The following is a 22593-nucleotide window of genomic DNA, read 5'->3' as shown; positions in this document are numbered from 1 at the left end:
TCTTTTTCTCGACGCTGCTGTTGTCGTCGTCTACTTCGCCCTGTTCCTCTTTTTCAGTCCAAATCCTGTAAAACTGTTCCTGAGAGCCGATCAATGCTCGTGCACTTCTGTTGTACAGCTAATCAATGAAACTCCACTAATTCTACTGTTATCTTCTCTCTTCATCGGCCTCCTCCTCCTCCACCTTATCTTGCCATATCTCCTCCTCCGTCCCCTCTCACTCCGTTGCTCCCCTTCCTCCTTCACCTCTTCCTCCTTTTTCTAATCTTACCATGTCTGAGCCTTAGCAGAGCTTTATTTTGTGCCATTGTAGGTCTTTCTTAACCAGATCAATGACAAAATGACAAAATGACAAAATGTCATCAGTCATTTGCCCAAATATTTAAAGAAAATCAAAATTTCCTGAAAACCAGTGTCACACATTTGCATTTCTGCAAAAAAATAAATACTGTGATGTTTTTACAAACTGACTGGGTATACTGTATATTTACACTTATACATTTTAATGTTTTAGTTCATTAATTACTAATTTTGAACTTTCACATCATTATCAGGCATTTTCCAAAAGCAATTCCCATGTAATTGGTATAAAACTTAGTTGTAGAACATTATTCTAGCCCTTTGACGAATACATGAATAGTGTTAAACCTCTCTCTGCTTCTCCCTGATAAACTCCTCCAGATGATGTTATGTGGAGGATTTTTTAAATCTGTCAGCAGCTCAACGTTAAGAAAACCAACAGGCCAGAAGAGATGGTTTATCTTGTATCTGACACTTGCATAACTTGAAGTAACCTCAAATACTCTGCAACTGTTAATCTATAGTAAAAGAATGAAAGTTGCTTTTCACTTTCTTTCAGCCCCTGTTGAATAACAGAAATGTGAGTCATATATATCTATATATATATCTATATATCTATATCTATAAACAGGTTCAGTTTCTGATGAAGATCCACTTATCAGAATGGATACAAACAGTAAAACTGAGTAAACAAAGTAAAATGAAACTACTGATTTTTTTTATGCAGATATTTACATTTATAAATTCTGCTTCAGTCCAAAAATGAAAACAACAGAACAATCTGCTGAACTCTGGCGAAGGGTTTGAAATGTTTTGGTGTTAAAAAGCTTCAGATATGCTCACGCTGCATGTTCCTGTGTGTGAGAGGGAGAAAGTGTTGTAACACCTTCAGACATGATAACTCACAGCTGCATTAGTGACTTACTGACACACACACATCACACACCCAGCGATAAACACATTTAACACACACACTCTCATCACACACACACATCGTCCTCTGATGCTGAAGCAGCCATTTACATGCCAGTGTCGGTTCAGAGCTGCAGTTAAGTGTTTTTTAACTGATAACTGGACGGCATTCCTGTCTGGAAACACACAAACGTTACAGGCTGTCTCGGTAGCATCGACTGGAGACAAGACTCCAGACAAGGAGAAGATTTACTCAGTGTAATAAGGTCAAAAGGTCAAAACACTGTCAGTAAATCTCTTACACACACTCAGCTGTTGGTTGAGTTTGAGCAGGGCGCTCACTGACAGTTGTCATTCACAAACAAAGTGTGTTTAAACTAATTATTTGAAATGCGCATCAGTGCTGCAGCTACTGAAAAGGAATGTTTTAAAGATAGTTTAACATTTTGAGAAATGCACGTGTTCAGTTTCTTCAAACTGGAAGTCACTCGTGTAAGAAATAACCAGCGGGTGTGGTTGGTTAAGTTAAGGGGAGAAGTGACTTTTAGCTTCTATTAAACCAAACCACAACCTTTTTCTTATCTTAACCAAGTGCTCTGAGCGCAACCATGAAAAAACTTTAAAATGTCAAAGTGAGTGTTGTACTGCAACACTGAAAAACATCTGTTCTCTGGCTGAATTTTATTGGATTGTTTAGCATCAACTTATATGTAACTTGTCACTTATGCTAATTGTCATCATACAGTACTATGGTAACAGAAAACATAATGTGGTGGCAGCTACGTTCCCTTTGAGTTTGAATTTCTGATTGCATTTTAGTCGTATAGGACTGTAATTCTCATGAGAACAAAAAGGTGAAAAGGTTTATATGTGTGCATGTATATACAGAGAAGTGGATTATGCTGGTTTGTTTCCATCATCTTTCTGTATAATATCACATCATATCATGATATTAAGAATTATTCTTTCCACTTTGAACTTTGAACTAGCTCATGTGTTCATACAAGTTGTTGTTTGTCAAGTACTTGATACTGATACACCTGTTCTGTTTGACATTTTATCAGGTTTTAACCACAGTAATTAAAACCTGATATGTGTATAAAATATAACCTTAAATAAGCAGACTGATCGTGGAGAGAAACATTTCATTTGAGTCACACTTGATGTGATGAGAATCTCAGATTTTGCTGGTTAAATTCACCATAAAGTTTCAGTTTCTCAACTCTTTTCTGTGTTTTAGATTTCAAACATGCAAATATTAGATTTGCTGTGTTTGGTCGAAACTCTGATTTTGTGCCTGTGGACACTGACAGAGAGGTAAAGAGAAGCACTGATGGTAGAGATAAAAAAGACAGAGCTGTAATCCACCCTCTTAAAACACACAGGCTGTCAGTGTGTGTGTGTGCTCACATGCAAAAGAGTTATTCTTTCCCCTCTTACCTCGACTCTCCTGGTTCTTGTAAATGCAAAGAGGCAGAAACAGATTAGACTCTGACTTCCTCCATGTCAGTTTTAGTCAAATCTTAAATAATTAGATTTGCTTTCCTTTGCAAAACGGCAGTTTCCTTAAGAATACTGTCATTCAAACTATAAAAAGTCTTATGAAAACAATTTTTGTAGCTACATTCTGTTAAATATGTTATTATATATAAAGACATAATCATTTCCCTATCCTGCCAAAAAATCACTTTGAATTTCCCACATGAATAAAGTTCGGAGGGTTTGTAAGTTTGGCACAGTTTCAATAAGTTAAAGGGAATTTATGTATAAGATGCAAGTAGAGGTATTGTTACACTAGTTATATGGATTTTGATATTGAAAATGCCTTTTAACCCTTCAAAATGTTCATGTAAACTATACATATATTGTTTTATTGGGACAAAACAAACTTTGAGCTTTAGCTGATTTTTTTAAATTATTTTCTTTTATTTCATGGAAGATTTATCAAGTCAATATTCAGCAATTTATAATAAAATATACTTGCAACTCTAGTGAAGATTAACATTAAAAATAAAACTGAGGTTCCAAAGCACTGAAGCATCAGCTCCTTCAGCAGCAGCAGCTCATATGATGTGTGGTCTCAGTGTGTAAATATAAAGCAGCGTGGTGCTGAAAGGGTCATCTGTCCCGGACAAACTGAAGGTCAAACAAGGATAATTTATTGAGCATTAAGAAACTGAAACTGCGACCAAAAAATCCAGTTTTGTCATGACTGTTGTGCTCAGATGGAAAAATGACAGCCGGAGCTGTGAAGTCAAGCCGGCACCCTGGCAGTGTTTGCAACTTTTTTAGCTGTTGAACTAAACAACATGTTATATTTGGCCGTTTGTCTTGCAGATGGAATTTTGTAGCGATGGATTTGATAAACACAGGCAGCAAAACGTCTTTGACAGAACAGCACCGAGCTAGAAACCAGCTGCTGGTCTGAGAGGCTTGAGTTCACAGCAGCTTCTTTTACTGTACAATCCGCAGAGAACGTCTGTTAATGAAGACACGATATAAACTTCTATTTACGATGTACAGTCAAATTATTCTAATAGGTCATAAAATGTGCAAAATTAGTACAAACAGCAGTTCTATGTAGGACTATATACAAACACTGAGATTACACTTTAGTTTTTTATTTTAGTTTGTTTAAAGGGGCAGTAGTATAGAAATATCCTCTTCTGTAGGTTTCTGAGCCTCTCCTTAACAAACAAGGTCAAATCCTGTGACACATACTGATGTGAAAGGATAATTTTCTCTTATGTGAAGCCCGGATTTTGACCATGGATGCATGTTTTTCATCAATCAACAGGTTTTGATGCCCCTGGTGGACTGATTTCTAGTCTCATTCTACAGTTAGCTTGATCTTTAAAAGTTGCACATTGTAAATTAAATTATATTTTGTACAGAATATAAAAATATTTTTGTTGTTGTGGGGTTACCATTCCACAGTTTATGACTCCTGCTTGTTTAACTCGCTGTTTTAAGGTAGTTAAGCTGCAAACGTGTGCACAGTGTAATATCTAAGTCAAAGTATGGTGTCCATGCAGTGCCCACTTTGTTAATGTTACTGTCACTGCATGCAACTTAGTCTTATTCAAATTGTCACTACACCGACCATTACTATATGTAGATAAAACATAGTACTAAATACCAGGGTTTCAAATTAATTTTTGTTGAGTCCACAAGTCTGATCAAGAGTTTAGTTTATTTCTTAAATCTGAACAAGTTCCCTCGAGGTCTGTTCTGAAGGAGGAAGTTAATCTGAAGGAAGAAACAATTCTGGCCCGGTCCGGTTGAGTCCTATATAAAATATGAAAGAATCTGAGACAAGACCAAGACAGCAAAAAACGGGACTTGAGTTCGCAAATATGTTTGGAGAAAAAGCATGATGCCATATTTGGTTAATATTGAATATGGCACAGAGCCAAAAGTAAAACAAGAGTCCTCACAACCACAGTGCCCCGGTTAACTATGTCCCAAAGTTACTGCAATTCATACAGCGACAGTCGATGTTCAACCTTCATATACCACAGCAGTAATCTATCACACTCTCTGGCTTCTCCAGCCATAAATGCTCATGCTGTTTCTTAGGTTGCCATGATGCCCTCTAGTGGTCAAAAATAACCCTGTGCCCCTTTAATCTACTAGTGTTCTTGTTTTTCGTTTTTGGTCTAGAGCTGCTATCATCTTGTTCATTGATGTGATGTAATGATGTGTCTGATAGACATCAACATTTCTAAAATGCCCGTGGTTAAGACTTTACCACCCACTTTATATCAGCGCTCTGACTATAGTAGCCTGGTATTATAACAACAACACTCATTCCACATAAGTAACTTTTATCTACAGTACTTTATGTTGAAAGCAAAATAAATGACTGGTAATTCAAAAGCTGCACCCACTCAGCTGTGTTTAACTCTAACAATCCATAGTTTTTAAGTCGGACAGTCCACCTTCAGGTGCTCTCACTCTGCTTTTGGAAAAGTTAGAAACCACGACAGTGCAGAGTAAACTGGAGCAAGACGATGTGAGAGGCTGTTAAACGTACTATGATTTGTTTAAACAGACGTCAGTGACGAATGGCTGTGAGTAACAAAAGCTTTAAACACCAGCGGAGTGCAGGAGTTTCATTAGGCTGCAGAAAACACGTCTGTACTGCTCTATTACAGGGGACAATCTGTGACATAGTTCATACCACTCGACCTTTTCTAACCTTTACCCTTTGACCTAGTGGTTAAATATTAAACATCAACCTTTGAAGCAACAAGAACCACACAAAATGTCCTGATTTAAAAAGTATTTAAGAGTAGCATACAGCGCTAGTTCACAGCTAGCGCTAGTTTGAATGTTGGTGCAGAGGTTCGTACTGTATGTGTCACAGAAAGTGATTTGTTTTACAATTTTCTATTGGGGAAAAAGAAAACGACAATGATACAGTTACGGGACGGGTTGTTGTTGAAGGACGTCGCTGTCCCACTGGGCACAGTTCAGCCCACAGGAAGACCGACCAATCAGAACAGAGTGGGACCAGGAAAGAGGGGCCTTAAAGACACAGGAGGTCAAATGAGCCTTTCAAAAAGTCCCAAGGCCAGAGGAGCTGTAGCATAGTATCACTGGAGCCTCAGAATAAAATGTAAACCCTAAATTAAACGCAGTATAGCCACTAGTAACTTGATAAACTATCAAAAAATTTAAATTCCAAATTAAATTGCCCTCCTTTTGTGAAAAGCTTTGTGAAAAGCTCCAAAGGAGGATCAAGATTTTTTATGGGCATTATATTTATTGTATGTATAGAAGTGCAGGACTGACATTATGAAATAGATGACACATTTTGCAGACAAACAATGACAAATGTTAAAGTGCTTACATGTAGAGAATAATAAATGAGCCGGTTTCCTTTGATTCTCACAGTCATTTACAGCATTGATTGTTTGTTGGCTGTATGGACAGCAGCTATTGGCTCAGGTCATCACCTTATAAACACACTGAACGCCTCCTCAATACAGTCACACTGCATCACCACGGATGGATGGAGCGATGGATTAATAATGAACACACACACACACACAGAGAGAGGCAGCGGGAGATCGACTTCTTTTACCAGTTACATCTCTGTGATGTTTTCACTTGTGTTGACTAGTTTTTAATACTTAAATGATTTTTTTCCTTTATTTTTTAAATGTAGAGATATTGTGAAATAAAATTGTACTATAAAACTAGTTTTGGTGTCAGGATTAAATCCAGCTGATGGTCATTTCCATACTGCTTTTGCTGATTACTGTAGGTTTGATTGGACTTTGGGTCAGAGCCTTTACCTGTGCTATCTTTGTCCTGAGGGTGGCACCACAGGTCATTGGGTCAATAAAATGAAAAGCATTAATTTGGGGAAATGTATTCAGACATTTTCACAGCAGTCTGATGTTAAATTTGACTATTTCATGAGTATAACTGTAACTTATAGAAACCTGGACATGTTATTCTGACAAAAAAAGCACTCCATCAGTTGATGTAGAGACATTTCTCTTCATGGACAGATCTTTATAACCAACCATGAAAAGAGCTCCTTCCTGCACATCTCTCTAAACACACCACAGACTTGTTTGGTTTATGCTTCAGGTCCATGCATCTTGTTTTATACATGACCTCCCACTGTTGCTCTGAAAAAGTATTTTTAGAGTTCCGAACTTGTTTTTATAGCAGGGACGTTGGCAGACGGAGCTGTGAGGCTTTTAAGCAGGTGTAAATCAGGTTTGTATAACGTTTAACACCCAGCAGGCCTGTAATAATCACAGCTTCAGTCTGACTGTGGATAAGAGGCTAATGATTTGTTGCTGAGGCTTGTTTAAAACATTTCAAATCAACTGGAGTTATTTCTTTCTGTATGAGCAGCGAGTTTAAGAAAACCTCTGACCTTACACTGAAACATGAGCACACGATTATCAGATAAATCTAGAAATAAATAATAAAATATACAAATGTTTGTCTTTGCTTTACCAAAATATCCCCGTACTACTTAGTTTTGTGTTTCTTCACTTAACCTCTTGCTATAAATACTCAGTAACAAAATCTAATTGAAGGTTGTATATTTTCACTTCTATGACATAAAAGTGTTGAAGATCTTCTCCATCGTCCCCTAAAAAGCAACATCTGTTTAAGTGAGACTTGACACTTGTGTATTTTCCAGTCTAAAGTAGATTAAAAAATACAGTGTTTCCTAAATAAGACAGTAAGTTCTTTCTCACAGGACTTCAGATGATCTACAGCATTTATTTCAGGTATTTTCTCATGAAATCAATGATACAAAATGCACTTTCCCAGAAGAATCTGCATATTTTTCTAGAAACATCTGTCAGTTTCTGTATTAATGCTAAAGAAACAAAATTTTACATCTTTTCAGAGTGAATTTTACTTTACCATTAGTTGATAGTTAAAAATAGACATTACATTGCAATTAAAGACAATAAATATGCTATGTTCTATTGTATCTTACATTACAGTCAAAGTTAATTAAGTCAACAAAAATTAAAAACTGCATGTCCAGCAGTTTCCCACAGTTTGAATATTAATAATAAAAAATCCAATATTAAAATACTACCATAAAAATAAACATAACTGATTCAATTAAAATAGAAAATATAAATAAATAAAAATAGAAAATATAATATATTTTCATAAAACAGTACATCTATCGACCAATGATAATTACCACACAGTATAACACACAATAATCACAATATATTTTTATTTAATGTGATAGAAAGTTGTTCACTTATGAGCGGATGAACTATTTAACTATGCGCAATTCTCATTAGTTGTACTGTAGTGATTCAGGTTGGCGGAGTGATACACGGTTGAAGTTTAACCGCAGTTAACGATCCCCGAGGTTAAAAGGTCAGAGGTTCTGTTCTTTAGCTACATACTCACCTTAGTTAAAATGAATCGTTGTAATGTCGGACTTGAATTAGTAAACTGTTAAATTATACCCAATCAATAATGCTCGTCTTTGGAAGATTGCAGGTTAAAAGTATTCACCCCAAGATGGCGGCGCTTTCCTGTGTGTAACTGTCGTGTGCCGTTGTAGAACGACAGAGAGACAGGTTAGCTTGTTGTTGTCCAGTTCGGTAAAAGTAACGACCCGAGTTACTACCCGAGTTACTACCCGAGTTACTACCCGAGTTACTACCCGAGTTAAGTCCGATTTAAGGCAAAATGGTCTTGTTGTCTTCCCACATAGCAGTAAATTAGGGCTAAGTTACAATTGGGTTCTATAAACTCTTTATTCTAGCATTGTTAGCTAGCTGACCTAGCTTAACGTCAGTCGTTAGTAACGTTAGTCCTATCCAAATGTTTTTGATGTAGCTAGCATGTACTTGAAACCAGTTCTGTTTATTACGTTAGTTCCTTCATACTGTAAGTAAAATGTGAGTTGGCTGTAATAATTTAACAGCAATACCAGCGTGTGTAACGTGCTGTTTTCGAATCTTATTGTTAGCTACGCCAGCTAAGAACATCAGTTACCAGATTGGCTTTCCCCTTTTAGCACCAATTGGAATTAAGCTACGTAGTAACATTCATTGTTGTTTTTTTTTTTTTATTGGTCCATCTGTCATACGTTTAGTAAATTAATTAAGTATTAATCTAAATAATTTCCATTATATACTATTATAGCATGATAACAATTTAATTTAATTTTGTAACCTGTTTACTGCTTATTTTTCTGCCCCAATGGCCTATGTGACCTATAAATCCTTACATAGGCAGAAAACTATATTCATTGTTTTAAAACATTATATGAACACTTCTTAATCAGAGTATGGCATCAAATCAGTTAAATGCCTGGGATTTTGATCTGGTCTGTGAAGTAGCAAAGAGGCTAATCAATTTCAACGTCTTTGGTTTTAATAAAATTAACAGGTGCGCTGCAACCCCCAAAACAGGAACAGGTGGAGGCCACTGACATTTGATCCCTTCTCATCTGTTCTGACTGTTACTAGTTTTGCATTTGGCTTGGACTAGTGCTACTACTGGTAGCATAAGGCAATACTTGGACCCTACAGCGGTTGCATAGACAATCCAGATCCTCCAGGATGGTACATAGAACACTAGAATTGGTAGGTTTGCCACTGGGCCCCTGTGCTTTTTACAGATGAGAGTAGGTTCACCCTGAGCACATGTGACAGACATCAAAGTGTCTGGGGAAGCCATGGTGAATGTTATGCTGCTTGCAACAGTGTTCATCATGACCGGTTTGGTGGTGGGTCAATGATGGTCTGGGGAGGCATATCCACGGAGGGACACACAGACCTCTAGACCCTGAGTGCCATTAGGTATCAGGATTAAATCCTTAGGCTCAGTGTCAAACCGTACGCTGGTACAGTGGGTTCTGGGTTGGGGGCTCATATGATGAGAGTATGCAGGCAGTTCCTGGAGGATGAAGGAATCGATACCATTGAGAAGCCGTCATGCTCTCCTGACCATCCAACAGAAGACATTTGGGACATTATGTTTTGGTCCATCCGATGCCATCAGGTTGCAGCTGAGACTGTCTGGGAACTCAATGATGCCCTGGTCCAGACCTGGGAGGAAATAACCCAGGTCACCATTCATCGTCTCATTAGGAGAATGCCCCAACTTTGTCAGACATGCCTACAACACATAGGGTGCATACAAACTACTGAGGACCATTTTTATTACTGCAATGACATTCCAGGAAAATTTACTAACCTGCCACATTGTGTTTTTTACTTTGTCTTTTGGAGTTTCTTTGAATTTAGCACTCTGTTGGAAGAAATCTAAATGTAATTAGTATTTTGTGACCATCAAAATCAGTAGTTGGCCATCATCATAACAATTACTTTTTCTAACATTACTGATCAGTGCACTGCATATGATCTCTGTGTATTGCATGCACCTTTTTTTATCTTTAGATTTTTTTCTTCTTTAAATGTTTTTTATCTGTGTTTATGTTTGTGTGGTTTTTCCCATTCATTTTTGAGCAGAAATCTGCTTTAAATAGGCAAAGCAGTTTTCCTGAGTTAATAAATGTGTTTGAATACTGAAACAATTAATCTTATAAATCAATAATCGGTAATCAATAATTAAAGTCATTGTTGAAGTAGTTGAAGTAAAAAGTTACCTTGAAGGAATATCCAGAAAACTGTTCACTGTATGCAGTACTTGTAACTGCAATGCTTTTGGATTTAAACATGCAGGGCCAAGATGTCATCAAAGCAAATAAATTGGCATAATGAGAAGAGCACTTGTGTTGGTATATGCACTGCCTTCAACTGAGACCTTCTATATTTATGTGTTCCAGATCTATGATGCAGAGGGGACGTTACAGCACTTTATTGATGGTAATGATCCCAGTAAGTCCAGCTGGATGAGGTACATCCGTTGTGCCAGACACTGTGGAGAGCAGAACATGATGGTTGTACAGTACAGGTAAGTCCAATGGTCTGACACTGACTGACAGAGTGAAAAATACATATACCATTTACTACTAATAATAATGCAAATCTACCATGAAAAACTGGTCATGTATGCTCCAGATTTAACATTTTGTCAGTCGTCATTGTGCACCCTTAAGTTAGTAAAGGGTCACTTGAGGTTGCACACCAAGGGTGTTGAATTGTCTCCCAGTTTAAAACAATGTTATTTTTTCTGCCAAAGCAGATTTTAGGCTATGTTATTTTTTCTGCCAAAGCAGATTTTAGGCTGCCACAGACTTGTTTGGTAAAAATAATATTAAACATTACAACACTGTCACATATCACTTCCAACGAAAAGATAGACTGAATACAATCTAGTCTGTGTGAATTTTTCAGAGAAATGGTATGATTTTACTACTTGAAAGAAGTGATATTGTATAGTATAGTGTAATAATTAGGGTTGTCAAAATAATGTGTTCATTCTGAATTAATAATTAAAAACAAAAAAATCACATCAGAAGATTAATGCTGATTAATCGTCTTTTGTGGTGCATTTGATCTGGTACATCCAGGAATAAGAAAACAGATGAAAAGTAGCTGGTGCTATGCAAATCTAAGTACCAGGGAGGTGTGGAGAGCAGTGAGGGATATTTAATCACAGAGCTTGTCTTTTTTATTTATTTATTTTTTAATTTACAAATGTTGTATTATAATAACAGAGATATATAATTTGTCCCTGAAGATGTGGGTCAGAACAGTAAACACACAGTAAACCTGCACAGATTTATATATTTGTAACAATAATAATGCTATACATCTTCAGGCCAATAATGGTTGATGGGAGTGAAAAAAATATAAGATACATATATATATTGGGTACATTAGAAATTCCCTAATTTGCAGATGTTGACATATGGTTCCCAGAGATGCACAAAGTCTTTTTTTCTTCCCTTTGACAATGTATGATAGTCTTTCTAAGCCGATGTATTCGGAAAGTTCCTTTATTTACTTTTGTATAGATGGAGGGTCCGTATTCCTCCAATTCAAGGCAATTGCTATCCTGGCAAGGCAGACCAAAATCCAATAATCTTTTTTGTTTATGAGAAACTTTTTGGTTATATTCCCAACACAAAACGTTTGTCACAAAACAGGATCCTCATATTGAACATTTCTGACAAGCACTTGAAGATATCATTGCATTATCTCTGTATCTTTAGACATTCCCAAAAGCAGTAAATAAGTAATAATTTCTTTGTCATTGTGGTATTTAGTACATGTGTCTGAAATATTGTTAGACATATGACATATGAGTTTTTCCAGAGTCATATACACCCTTGTCAAACATCTTTATTATTATGGCTTTAATCGTGTATTTACTTTTTTTTTTTTTTTTTTTGCATTTGTTTGTTTTGGGTTCTTAGACACACCTCATACCAGTCTGTTTCTTCTATATGTTTTTGTAAGTCCCTTCTCCATGCATTTAATTTATCTGTTGTAGATTCTGTAGTATTAGACATGCACAAATTGTAATATTTAGATATTAGACCCTTACTGAGCATGTCTTTAATTAGAATATGAAAGGGTTTTACTTGCAAACAAACCCTGATAAAAATGAAGTAAAATAAGTGTTTATGAAATACACATAGTAAAAAACAATCTATGCTATAGTTCAGAAAAGGGCAAATACAGTGAAAGGTTATGTCCAACTATTAGACTTTAAAACAAGAAGCTATCATCGGTTGCAAAGCCATGCTGTTGTGATTTGTAGATATACCATTTCACAAAATGCTGCACCCTGATGTATTTTGTGTGGCTTCCTCTGCACGTTTTTGTATCCAGTCACTGACTTCTTCTTCCTGCATATTCTGGAGTTCGGCGATTAATTCATCCAAATCTTCTGCATCTTCTGTTGGAGGGTTTTCTTGAAGATAATTCATTTCCTCTTGTTGTTTTTTCTTCAGTTCATCATATTCATTCTGATATACTTTGTTAGCGAGCAGTTTTTTCAATATGACGTCATTGCTTCTTTGTTGCTTCTGCTTCAGGTTCTCCACTTGCCTGTCATGCTTTTTTGTCAGAGCTGCAAAGTCTTTCATGTATTTTTGTCTGAACTCATTGAATTCTTCAGCTTGCTTTCTTGCCTCCTCTTCATGTTTAGTTTTCATTTCCTCCACTTTCTTTTTATAGTTTTCCTGTGTGTCCTTCCATTCTCTTTGCTCCTGTTCTCTTCTAACTCGACCTTCTTCTTTTCTTTTGGTTTCATTTTCATTTTTTTCTTTCTCATATTCTTCTCTGAGCTTTTTCAGTTGTTTTTGTTCTTCTTGTCTCTGTTGATCTTCTAGGTATCGTTTTTCCCACCATTCTTTTCGTTCTTTCTCCCAAGCCTCTCGTTCTCGTTCAATCTCTTCTCTGTTGTGCACTAACTTTCTCTCAACACTTGCATTTCTTTCTGATAGATTTATTTTTTTCTCCAGAGCTTGAAGTTTTTGTTCCCACTCCTGTCGCAGAAATTGTTCTTGATTTTTCCGGTCCCTGTTCTCTTCTTCTCTCTTTTCCTCTTCTTGCCTTCTTTTCATATGTTCTCGGGTAATGTACTCTTCTTTTTCTTTGAGTGCTTTGTCTCTTTCTTGTCTTTCATTTTCAGATATTTTCATCTTTGCACGAAATTCTTCATCACGTATTTTTTTCAGCTTCTCTTCCTCTTTTCGAATCTCTGTTTCTTTGTTTTTTAGGAGCCTCTGTGTTTCCTTTTGTATGGCTGCTTCAGCTTCTTCAAACATCTCTGTGGTGTAGCAGCCACCGCCATTTTTCTTCACCATTTCTTCTATGTTATTTAGCAGCTGTCTGACTTGTGTATGATTGGTCTGATCTTTATTATTGAAAACCTGATATCTTCCACCACATTCTGCAATCAGTTTTTTGACAAAGTCTTCACCATCTTCCTTTATGTAATCCTCCATGGTTTGATTTTGAAGATCATCTCCTCTTGTGAATAAGACAATAATGAAGTCTTGTGACTTCTTGCCAAAAAACTTTTTGATCAGTTCCACAGCTTCTTTTTCCTCCTCTGTAAAGCGGCCAATCTGCAACACCAATAAGAACACATGAGGTCCTGGAGATAGCAAGCTCACACATCTCACAAGCTCCTGTTTAACGTCGTCATTAGACAAGGTGGTGTCAAACAAACCAGGTGTGTCGACTACAACAACAGGGCGCCCATCAATCTCTCCTGTTGCATTTTGGCAAAGTCTGGTCACTGACTTCATCGCGGCTTTAGAATTAAAGCAGTCTTTGCCCAGGATGGTGTTGGCAGTGGCACTCTTTCCACAACCAGTCTTTCCACACAGAACAATCCTCAGACATTCTTTGTTTCGACGCTTGTTATCAACCATCTTTTGTACAATTTGACCGTTTTTACTTTTTATCTCACGAGGCTTAATAATCATTTGCTTTGTGAAACTTCTGGGTCCCTCAGCTCTAATCTTTTTCACAATATGCAAAACCTCAGCGATCTGCTGCTTGTCTTTGACATTGAAGACCATGTATCTTCCTTTACAGCTCTGAGAAAGCTCTTGGATGCTCTTGTTTTCCTCTAGAAATCTAACAACAGCTGGATCTTTAGGATCTGATTCCACAGTGAACAGAATCATGGTGAAGTCATTGACCCGAGTGGTGAATGCATTCTGAATGGCCTCTAACTCTTTCTTGTCTTCATTAGTGAGTGGACCCACAGGAAGGACCAGAATAAAGGCATGGACACCCTCAGGTTCACAGAAGGAGATACATCGATGCATATTTTTCTTAACTTCCTCCTGAGGTTTTCGATACAAAGCAGGCAGCTCCACCACAGTTACCTGATGTCCACACACCTCTCTCTGATTTTTAACACACTCAGAGTCGGCAGGTGGACGATACTTTTTCTCTCCCAGAATGGCGTCAGCTGCTGAAGTCTTCCAAGTGCTATGTCTTCCACACAACACCAAGTTCACAGGAGGTTTACCAGTTAAAGATACTGTCGTGGTATTAACCCCTTCAGTACAGTTTAGATGTTGTCCTTTGTTTTCACTCACTATCATTGCCATCTTTTCGATGAGTGCTTGGCGATCCTGTTCTGAAAGGTCTTTTCTGTCAAAGAAGATTCTGTATGTCTGTCCTCTGCAATCTTGTACGAGTTGATCCATTGCCAAATTTTTCTCCTCCATACTATGTGTGAAAATGACCATTGAGTGTTTCAAGGCATCTTGGCCAAAGAAGCTCAGAATGAACATTAGTTTCTGTCTGTCTTGCTCAGTGAATTCAGAAGGTTTCACTAAGAGCAGCAGCAGATTTGGTCCAGGGGGGCAATGAGCAACACACTTTTTCATCTCATGCCTCAGTTTATCCTCAAGCAGACTGAAGACATCTGAAGTTTTCACTACTGTTAAATGTGTTTTTCTCCATTCTCCTTGAGTGGCGGTACATTCTGTGTTCCTTGTTTTGGCAAAAAGGATATCCTTTTTCCCTGTGATAAAGTTGACTAGGGATAACTTTTTATTATTGTTTTTTCCAAAAACAACAATCCTTAGGTTAGATGCTGTAAGAACAGAAAAAAAGGTATTGATGAAAAGATGGATGGATTATCAATGATATCAAACTACTATTACTAATTATTCATAGTATGACTAAAAACTTAAACAGACTTACCATTTGCTGCACGTGATAATGCTTCCATAATGCCACTTTGAAAATCATATGCGAGATATTAATGAAGACAATTTGGTTGCTGTTGGATTTTAGGAAACACAAGGCAGAGTTGTTAGACAAATATTATTTATCACACACAATAACATCTTAAGGTCTTCTAAAACCAACTTGTTAGAAATAACCAATTTGATGATTTTTAGCTTTTTTTTATTTTTTCAGTAGTTTCACGACTTAGAGCCTAGTTAAAAAGGTTTTAACACACTTTCAGTTTTGCATATACTGTATTTCTTTATGTTTTGAAATGTTGTGTAAGTTAAGGGTAGCATACCTACTAATAACAAAATGTCATTTTAAAGCTTCAGTATTTGTTGCCGTATAAAAAAAAGTGTGTAGCAAACTAACTGTAACTGTGTAACAATGAACAAATGCTGTTGAAGTTCTCATGTGCCTCAGAGCTATTTAGTTGCTCATTACTTTACTGTCTTATAAGGCAAGCAAATCCAAAAGAGTTAATAAGTTAGGTAAATATTAAATGTTCTACATTCGCTTCATTTATTCATTTTATCCTCCTTTCTTGTGGTAGTAGTAAGCAGAGGTATAGATATGTGCTCCCACGTGTTTTAGTTAGCATGTTGTGATTTCGATTAAAGTGATAGTTAGAAATCACACCTATGACTCACACAAAAAGGTGTGTGTGTAATATATGTTATGTTAGTGAACCTAATAACTTAATTTAAAAAAAAGTTATAAACTAAGCAAACTCCGATTAGTATCCGATTTGGCACCAAGATTCTGCTGGACTCATAAACTCTGGACAGACGTGTGTAAACTACAATACCACTGGTTAGCAAACAGTTTCAATTCTAGTTACTCATATTTTACAGTAATTTTGTTAGATTTCTTTTGCATAGCATAATGTCTGGATCTACAAAAAATGTTAATACTCCAAATATTAAATGTAATGAATGTGGTAGTTTCAGACTCCACAATAAGAAGTTGAGCTTTATTACATAATAATAATACATAATATATCCAACTGAAGTCAACTCACCTTAGGCCACATTTATTTATCAAGAGTTCTAGGATATTATATCAAGCATGATAATAATGAAATGGTCAATGAAAGCAACCTAGTACAAAGTATTTTAAAAATTGATGCCAATCTACTGAGCAATTAATCAGTAAATATAGGGGGAAAAAGAACCAAAAAAACAAAAAAGTAAAAAAAAAAGAAAAAAAAAAGTTAAAGTTTAGCAGTATTTAGCAGCATATTTATACATTTGTTACATTATCTTTCTCGTAAATGTACTCACCCTAGTGAAGGCCCTATTTATTCAAGGTTAATAAAGTAAATTAAGTGTAGCCACCACAGTTAATGAAAGTAAATGAAGGCTGGTCCCCACATTTATTGTGTTCTTACTAAAAGGGCGGAACTCTGTTTACATAACAATTTAGCCATTGTTGACTCGCTAACAGGAATAGTGTTCAGTTGTACATGTTTTACATGAAACATGTTTTCTAGCATGGAAGATGGAACACCTGACACTTAGGTGGAGCAGCTGGTTTGAGCTGTTGGGACTTGATGTTACGGAAGAATGTTGTTGAGTGACACATTTTACATGTGTATATCCCTCTGACACTCACTGGGTGCAATGCATCATCTCATTTTAATTTTAATTTTAATCAGGTAGCAATTGAAAAACAATACTTACCATTTATTTTATTTGCAAAAAAGAAAAATCTGAGAATATCAATAAATTGATTTGTGCTGCAAAGAGTTCAGTTCCTTCAGCCATCATATAGAGCTGACTAGCTGTTCTCAACGACAGAGGAAGAAGGGGTTGTGTTATACACAACCTAAGGGAGACGGCTCTTTCTGTCTTTGTGTCTTATAAAACACCTGTTATAGTAGTTGTAGTAATATTATGATGGAACATGGATCCAATTTTGAAAACCTAAACACGCAAATGCTCAGTACCGCATTCCAACCAACCTGTTGATGTAAAGGCTGCGAATTGTACGCAGATGTTAAAGACATGGTTTACCTAGAGTGTACACTGTAGTCATGATAACCACTGTCTACACACCACCAGGTGCTGATGCTAACGCTAACCCGACTATCTGACTTTTACATGGCAACATTAACAAAGGACTTCAATAACACAGACTTAAAGATAGTGCTCCCCAAATTTTAACAGCATGTAAAGAAAGTGCGCTTCCAGGGGAGCTAAGATTTACTCAAACATCAAGCTATGCTAAGGGGCTAGACCACCATCACACCTGGGCCATTCTGACCACAAATCCCTGCATATGCCGCCCTAAGGAAAACTGCTCTTACCACCAAAGAGACTGTTGAAACATGGCCAAATGGTGCCCCTCAGCAGCTACATGACTGTTTCGACAGGACCAACTGGGACGTTTTTGAACATCCAGACCTTGAGGTGTTCACAGTGTTCTGTGTTACATCAAAAACTGCATAGACTGTGGACAAATGCATTGGGGTGTACCTTAACCACAAGCCTTGGATGAACTGAAGTTGCTGCTTTCAGGGCGGGAAACAGTGCTCTCTACAGTGCGGCACTAGCCAACCTCAGAATCAGAAAGGCCAAGTTGGACAACAGGGGGAGGATGTAGGACTACTTTGACAGCAACAACAACAGGGAGGTGTGGCTGACCTGGGGAGTGAACACCTCTGGACTGCTTAAAAGGCCCAGCAGAGACTGTACTTTTACAGGTGTCTTTTTATTGGTGCTCCATTGAGAGCATCCTCACATACTGTAAATGTGTTTGGCACAACAGCTGCACAGTGGCTAAGAGGAAAGCTCCAGAGTGTCACACAGCCCAGAAGATTGTTGGCTGCCCTCTCCTCACTCTAGAAGATCTACACAGCTCCTGTTGCCTCAAAAAAAACCCGAACAATAGTTAGAACCCCTCACACCGTGGACATTGACTCTTTTAACTGCTGTAAAGTAAATTATTTATTGAATTAATTATTTTATTAGTGAAAGTAAATTAAGTCAGCTCACCAGGGTGACTGTGGCTCAATAGGTAGACTAGTTGACTGCCAATCACAGGATTGGTGGTTCCCGGCCAAAGTGTCCTTGGGCAAGATACTGAACCCCAAGTTGCCCCCGGTGAGTCAGGTCATCTGTGTGCTGTGTGTGGGTGCTTGTGCGTGTGTGTGGTTGTGCGTGTGAATGGGTGAATGAGGTGCAGTGTAAAGCGCTTTGAGTACCAGCTAGGTAGAAAAGCACTATACTGTATAAGTGCAAACCATTTACCATTTACCACAGCGACTCTGTTTATGAAACAACACTGGCGTGCTTGACTCACAAACTCATGACGGTCTTTAGATAGAAGTCAAAGTAATAGAAAGCCAGTTAAGAAGCTTTATAGAAAATATTAAATAATATATGCTGTTAGCTTCGTAAAAACCTTAGAAATGCATTTGAATAATCCAACAACAGTTGGTAATTGAATTTAACTTAAAAGTTCCCTTGTTTGTCTAACTTTAAACAAACTGTCACAACAAAGTGTACATAAACAGGTTTTTCTTGCCTTGTAAGTCATGTGGTTGGGGCATCGCTGCCCTATCACCTGGTTTGAGCTGTTGTGACTTGAGTGGCAGATCACAGCACAGTGTGTATGTAACTTTGCACGTCATCTGCTGAACTGAAAGTAAGTTGTGCTATCAAAATACACCTTGTGTATCTGCTGGTGCAGACAAAAGATTCAGTTGTTCACTTATAAGAATTAACGTCAACACATACCTATCCACAACAGACCCATCCCACTCCACCATGATTGCACTCTGCTCTGTAGTTGCAGAGGAATACACATTGATATTACAATTTGAGGATTTTATAAGAATAATAGCAAATGTAACTGGCATTTTGCTGTGGTACACTAATGGTAAATGCCAGTAGCACTTGCTAGCTATTGCAAACATAATCAATTTAAAATGCCAAAATTTGGACTAAAACTAAAACAGACACAAATTTGCAATTAATCTAAATACATAGGTTGCTTTCCACCACAGATTTTCTTTTCAACTGAGAGTTTACACTGTGTGTTTGTCTCTACATCGTGTTGAAGTGATGTTCATTTTATTAATATTTGTCTTTGTTTTGATGCTTGTCATCAGCCATCTTCTATTCAGCCTTACTTCTTTTGCCTTGTATCGCAGAAAGCTTGGCAATCATTTGATTTTTGAAACATCTGGGTCTCTCAGGCCCCATCTTTTTCGTAGTATGCAAATCCTGTTGAATGTGTATCTAAGTCTTTGTCTTTCTTAGTAGGGGGACCCACAGTTAGGACCAGGATAAAGGCATGGATTCTCTCAGGTTTAAAGAATGCGATACACCAGAGTATGTTGTTCTTTATTGTCTATGTTTAAATATGTGAACAGATTGTTACATGACGTAACTGTGTAGTGTGTTGATAACGGTTAAGGAGAAAAAGGTGCTTGCTTTGATGCAGTGCTGCCAACACAAAAATGACAGTCATTGTTACATAAGAATGAGATCAGTTTTGTATGAATCAAGAATGCAATCTAAATCTATCAATGCAATCTAGAGCTTCAAACTTTGAATGAGACCCAGGTTTAGGTTGCAGACAGAATCACTCTTTGAGCTTCAGTCTCAGAGAATCCAGCAGCTACTAACAGTTGGACTTTTATACACACACACATACTGGTTTGTTCACTCATGTGAGGACGTCTCCATCAAAAACAAACAAATCCACATTTTCGCAGATTTTAAGAGGATGGAAAGATCCATATTTATCCAGGTTCATCTATACATTCAAGAGCAATTTCTGTGCTTTGCTCTCTCCTGCTACTATTTGGTTCAGAGGCAGCCTGCCACCGTTAAAACCTTAAAGAGGTGGACAGAGAGGGCACACTTTGCCCTGCAGGGTTGCTTTGTGGATACAGATTGGAAGACTCTCTGATCATCACAGTGAGGACATTGATGGACTGACAGAATGCATCACAGATTACATCAATTTCTGTGTGGACACGTATGTACCCACAAAAACTATTTGCTGCTTTCCAAACAAAAAGCCCTGGGTCACACAAGACATCAAAGCCACCCTGAATGACAAAAAGAAGGCATTCAGGTCAGGAGACAGGAAGGCAGCGAGAAGGGTCTAGAGACTGCTGTCTGTCAGAATCAGGGATCAAATTTATTGTTATGTAACATCAAACTGAGCATGTGGCTCAAGATCCTGATGGACTGGTCATACTGGGCTCTGAGACTAGCAACTTTCTTTGTTTGCACTTCAGATTTGAGTGGGTATGTGTGTTCAAAACCTTTGTGTTTTGTCTCATAATGCCGTTTGACATTGGTACTTTTAATAAGAGCCACAGTTTCTGAACATATCAGAAACACTGGTTTAGTGCTCCCAGTGGGTAATATGAACAGAAAGGAGTCTGTTCATTCCGACATTGAACATCAATTAAACAGAGGAGCTGGTGATGGAGTTTAGGAAATCTAGGAGTTCTGTCATCCCATCACTGTCAGTACTCCTACCTTTGTAAGGGGTGGGGACACTGACAATTTCTGTCATATAGCTGCTGTCATTCCACCCTAGGCTATAATTAGTTTTCTGTATTGATGTTATTGTGCATTTGTGTTGGTGTGGATCTTTTCTGGTTGAAGTTCCCTTTCTTTCTGTCTGTGCTGAGAACTGTAACGAAGCAAAACAATTTCTCTCTGGGATTAATTAAAGTTTTTTTCATCTTAAATTGAATATTTTGCTGTTTGCAGAGTGAATATACTGTAGCGAGGAAAAACAATGCATTGAACTCCTAACATACTTAGTGTATACCTACATGCATTGGGGAGTCATATATGAGTTTAATGTAGGTACTATAGGTTTAGGAATGCACTTGACAGAAACAAAAATCAAAGACAAAAACTTGAGCTGAGTTGAATTTTTTTGGAGTATGTTGGACTTGACTTAATTTACTTTTATTTACTGTGGTGACTAGCCTTTATTTACTTTATTAAACTTGACGAAGTAGGACCTTGGACTGGAGTCCAAGTCGGGATTTAAGCCTGCTTTTCTGTTTTCTCAGACTTGTCTAAGATCCATGGTCTGACCAGTTAATCAAGATGGCCTATTAAAATAGTGGCTAAAGAACTGTTCCTCTGTTAAGAGAAGTACATTTATTCACTTACACTGAAACACTTACTTCATGCTGCAAATATCTGGAGGAACAAGTTTACTGTTTTCTGGTTATACCAGTCAGTCACATATCTCCACTGTTACACTGACTGTCCATGTTGTGTTATTGTTGTTAGTGATTAGAGAAGTCAATTCAGAAACGTGCATATATCATTTGCGTATTTTTTGTCTAATTTTGACTCTGTACCAGGACGATTAATAACCATCTATAACTATTAAAACTACTGCTTTTAAGGCATCTGCAGAAATGCGCACAGAAGCTCTCACTTTGGAGTAGTTCACACAGATTTACGAAGTGATGGCATATATATATATAATAAATATAATAAACTTAGAGGAATAATTCTAGATACAGCTAGAAGCAACAGATAAAACTGTGGACTTGACTTTTGGAAAATCCCTGATTACATGTGGAATGAGGAGAGATTATTGGTGAGACTCTGTTCTAATAAACTCTGTAATAGATGTAAAATTCAAGAGGGAAGCTCAACCTAGGGGAAAGCATTTATATGATTTTGGTGAATGCTTTGCTTCCCCAAGCCACCAAAATTATGTGTTTTGACTTCCCTGCTTTATGAACCAATATCGGTGCTGAATGTGGCGAAAGCTTTAGATGTTGTCCCGTGTGCAGTACAATTTTTTTTAATCCAATCATGTGTGCTGTTGTTTTATTTTTCATGAAGGAGTAGTTCTTATTTGGCATGAGCTGCCCTGGCATAGGGTAGAAGCAGGTGTCACCACCAAAGTGTTTATAGTAAAAAGTCTTTTAGTTTTATTTGAACCTCAGAATACAAATTGCATTGGTTTTACATAATAATCCGGCAGTGAATATAATAGACTGCCACCAAACCACACACATCATTGGGGACACCATGGAAAATGGGATCTCACCATCACCTTCCTCTCCCGGTACATTTTTTTGACTTTTCCACTGCCTTTAATACAATCCGGTCTGTCCCGCTGAGAGAGAAGCTCCTGAAGATGCTTGCTGACTCCCCCACAGCTTCCTGGCATACCGACTACCTAATAGACCACGGTTTGTAGGCTGCAAGGTTGAGAATCAGAGCAGGTGATCAGGAGCACAGGGGCA

General features: G+C 37.5%; 2 protein-coding genes across 4 annotated transcripts in view; one reads left to right on the top strand and one right to left on the bottom strand.

The window, feature by feature from the left end:
- Positions 1–22593, top strand: part of prdm6 (PR domain containing 6) — a 106652-nt gene that overhangs the window by 17845 nt on the left and 66214 nt on the right. For all 3 annotated transcript variants that reach the window (XM_026343190.1, XM_026343189.1, XM_026343191.1), the window contains exon 5: positions 10517–10644. In XM_026343190.1, coding sequence (XP_026198975.1) covers positions 10517–10644 — 128 coding nt within the window. The remainder of the gene's footprint in view (positions 1–10516; positions 10645–22593) is intronic.
- On the bottom strand, positions 12009–16718 carry LOC113150612 (GTPase IMAP family member 8-like). Its single transcript, XM_026343184.1, has 3 exons — positions 16628–16718; positions 15315–15393; positions 12009–15204 (listed from the first exon to the last, which is right to left on the bottom strand). The coding sequence occupies exons 2-3, from the start codon at positions 15340–15342 to the stop codon at positions 12410–12412; spliced, it is 2823 nt and encodes a 940-aa protein (XP_026198969.1). The 5' UTR covers positions 15343–15393; positions 16628–16718; the 3' UTR covers positions 12009–12409.

The sequence above is a fragment of the Anabas testudineus genome, chromosome 9 (assembly GCF_900324465.2).
Source record: "Anabas testudineus chromosome 9, fAnaTes1.2, whole genome shotgun sequence".
Taxonomy (NCBI): Eukaryota; Metazoa; Chordata; class Actinopteri; order Anabantiformes; family Anabantidae; genus Anabas; species Anabas testudineus.
This window is presented reverse-complemented; position numbering and strand designations above follow the sequence as displayed.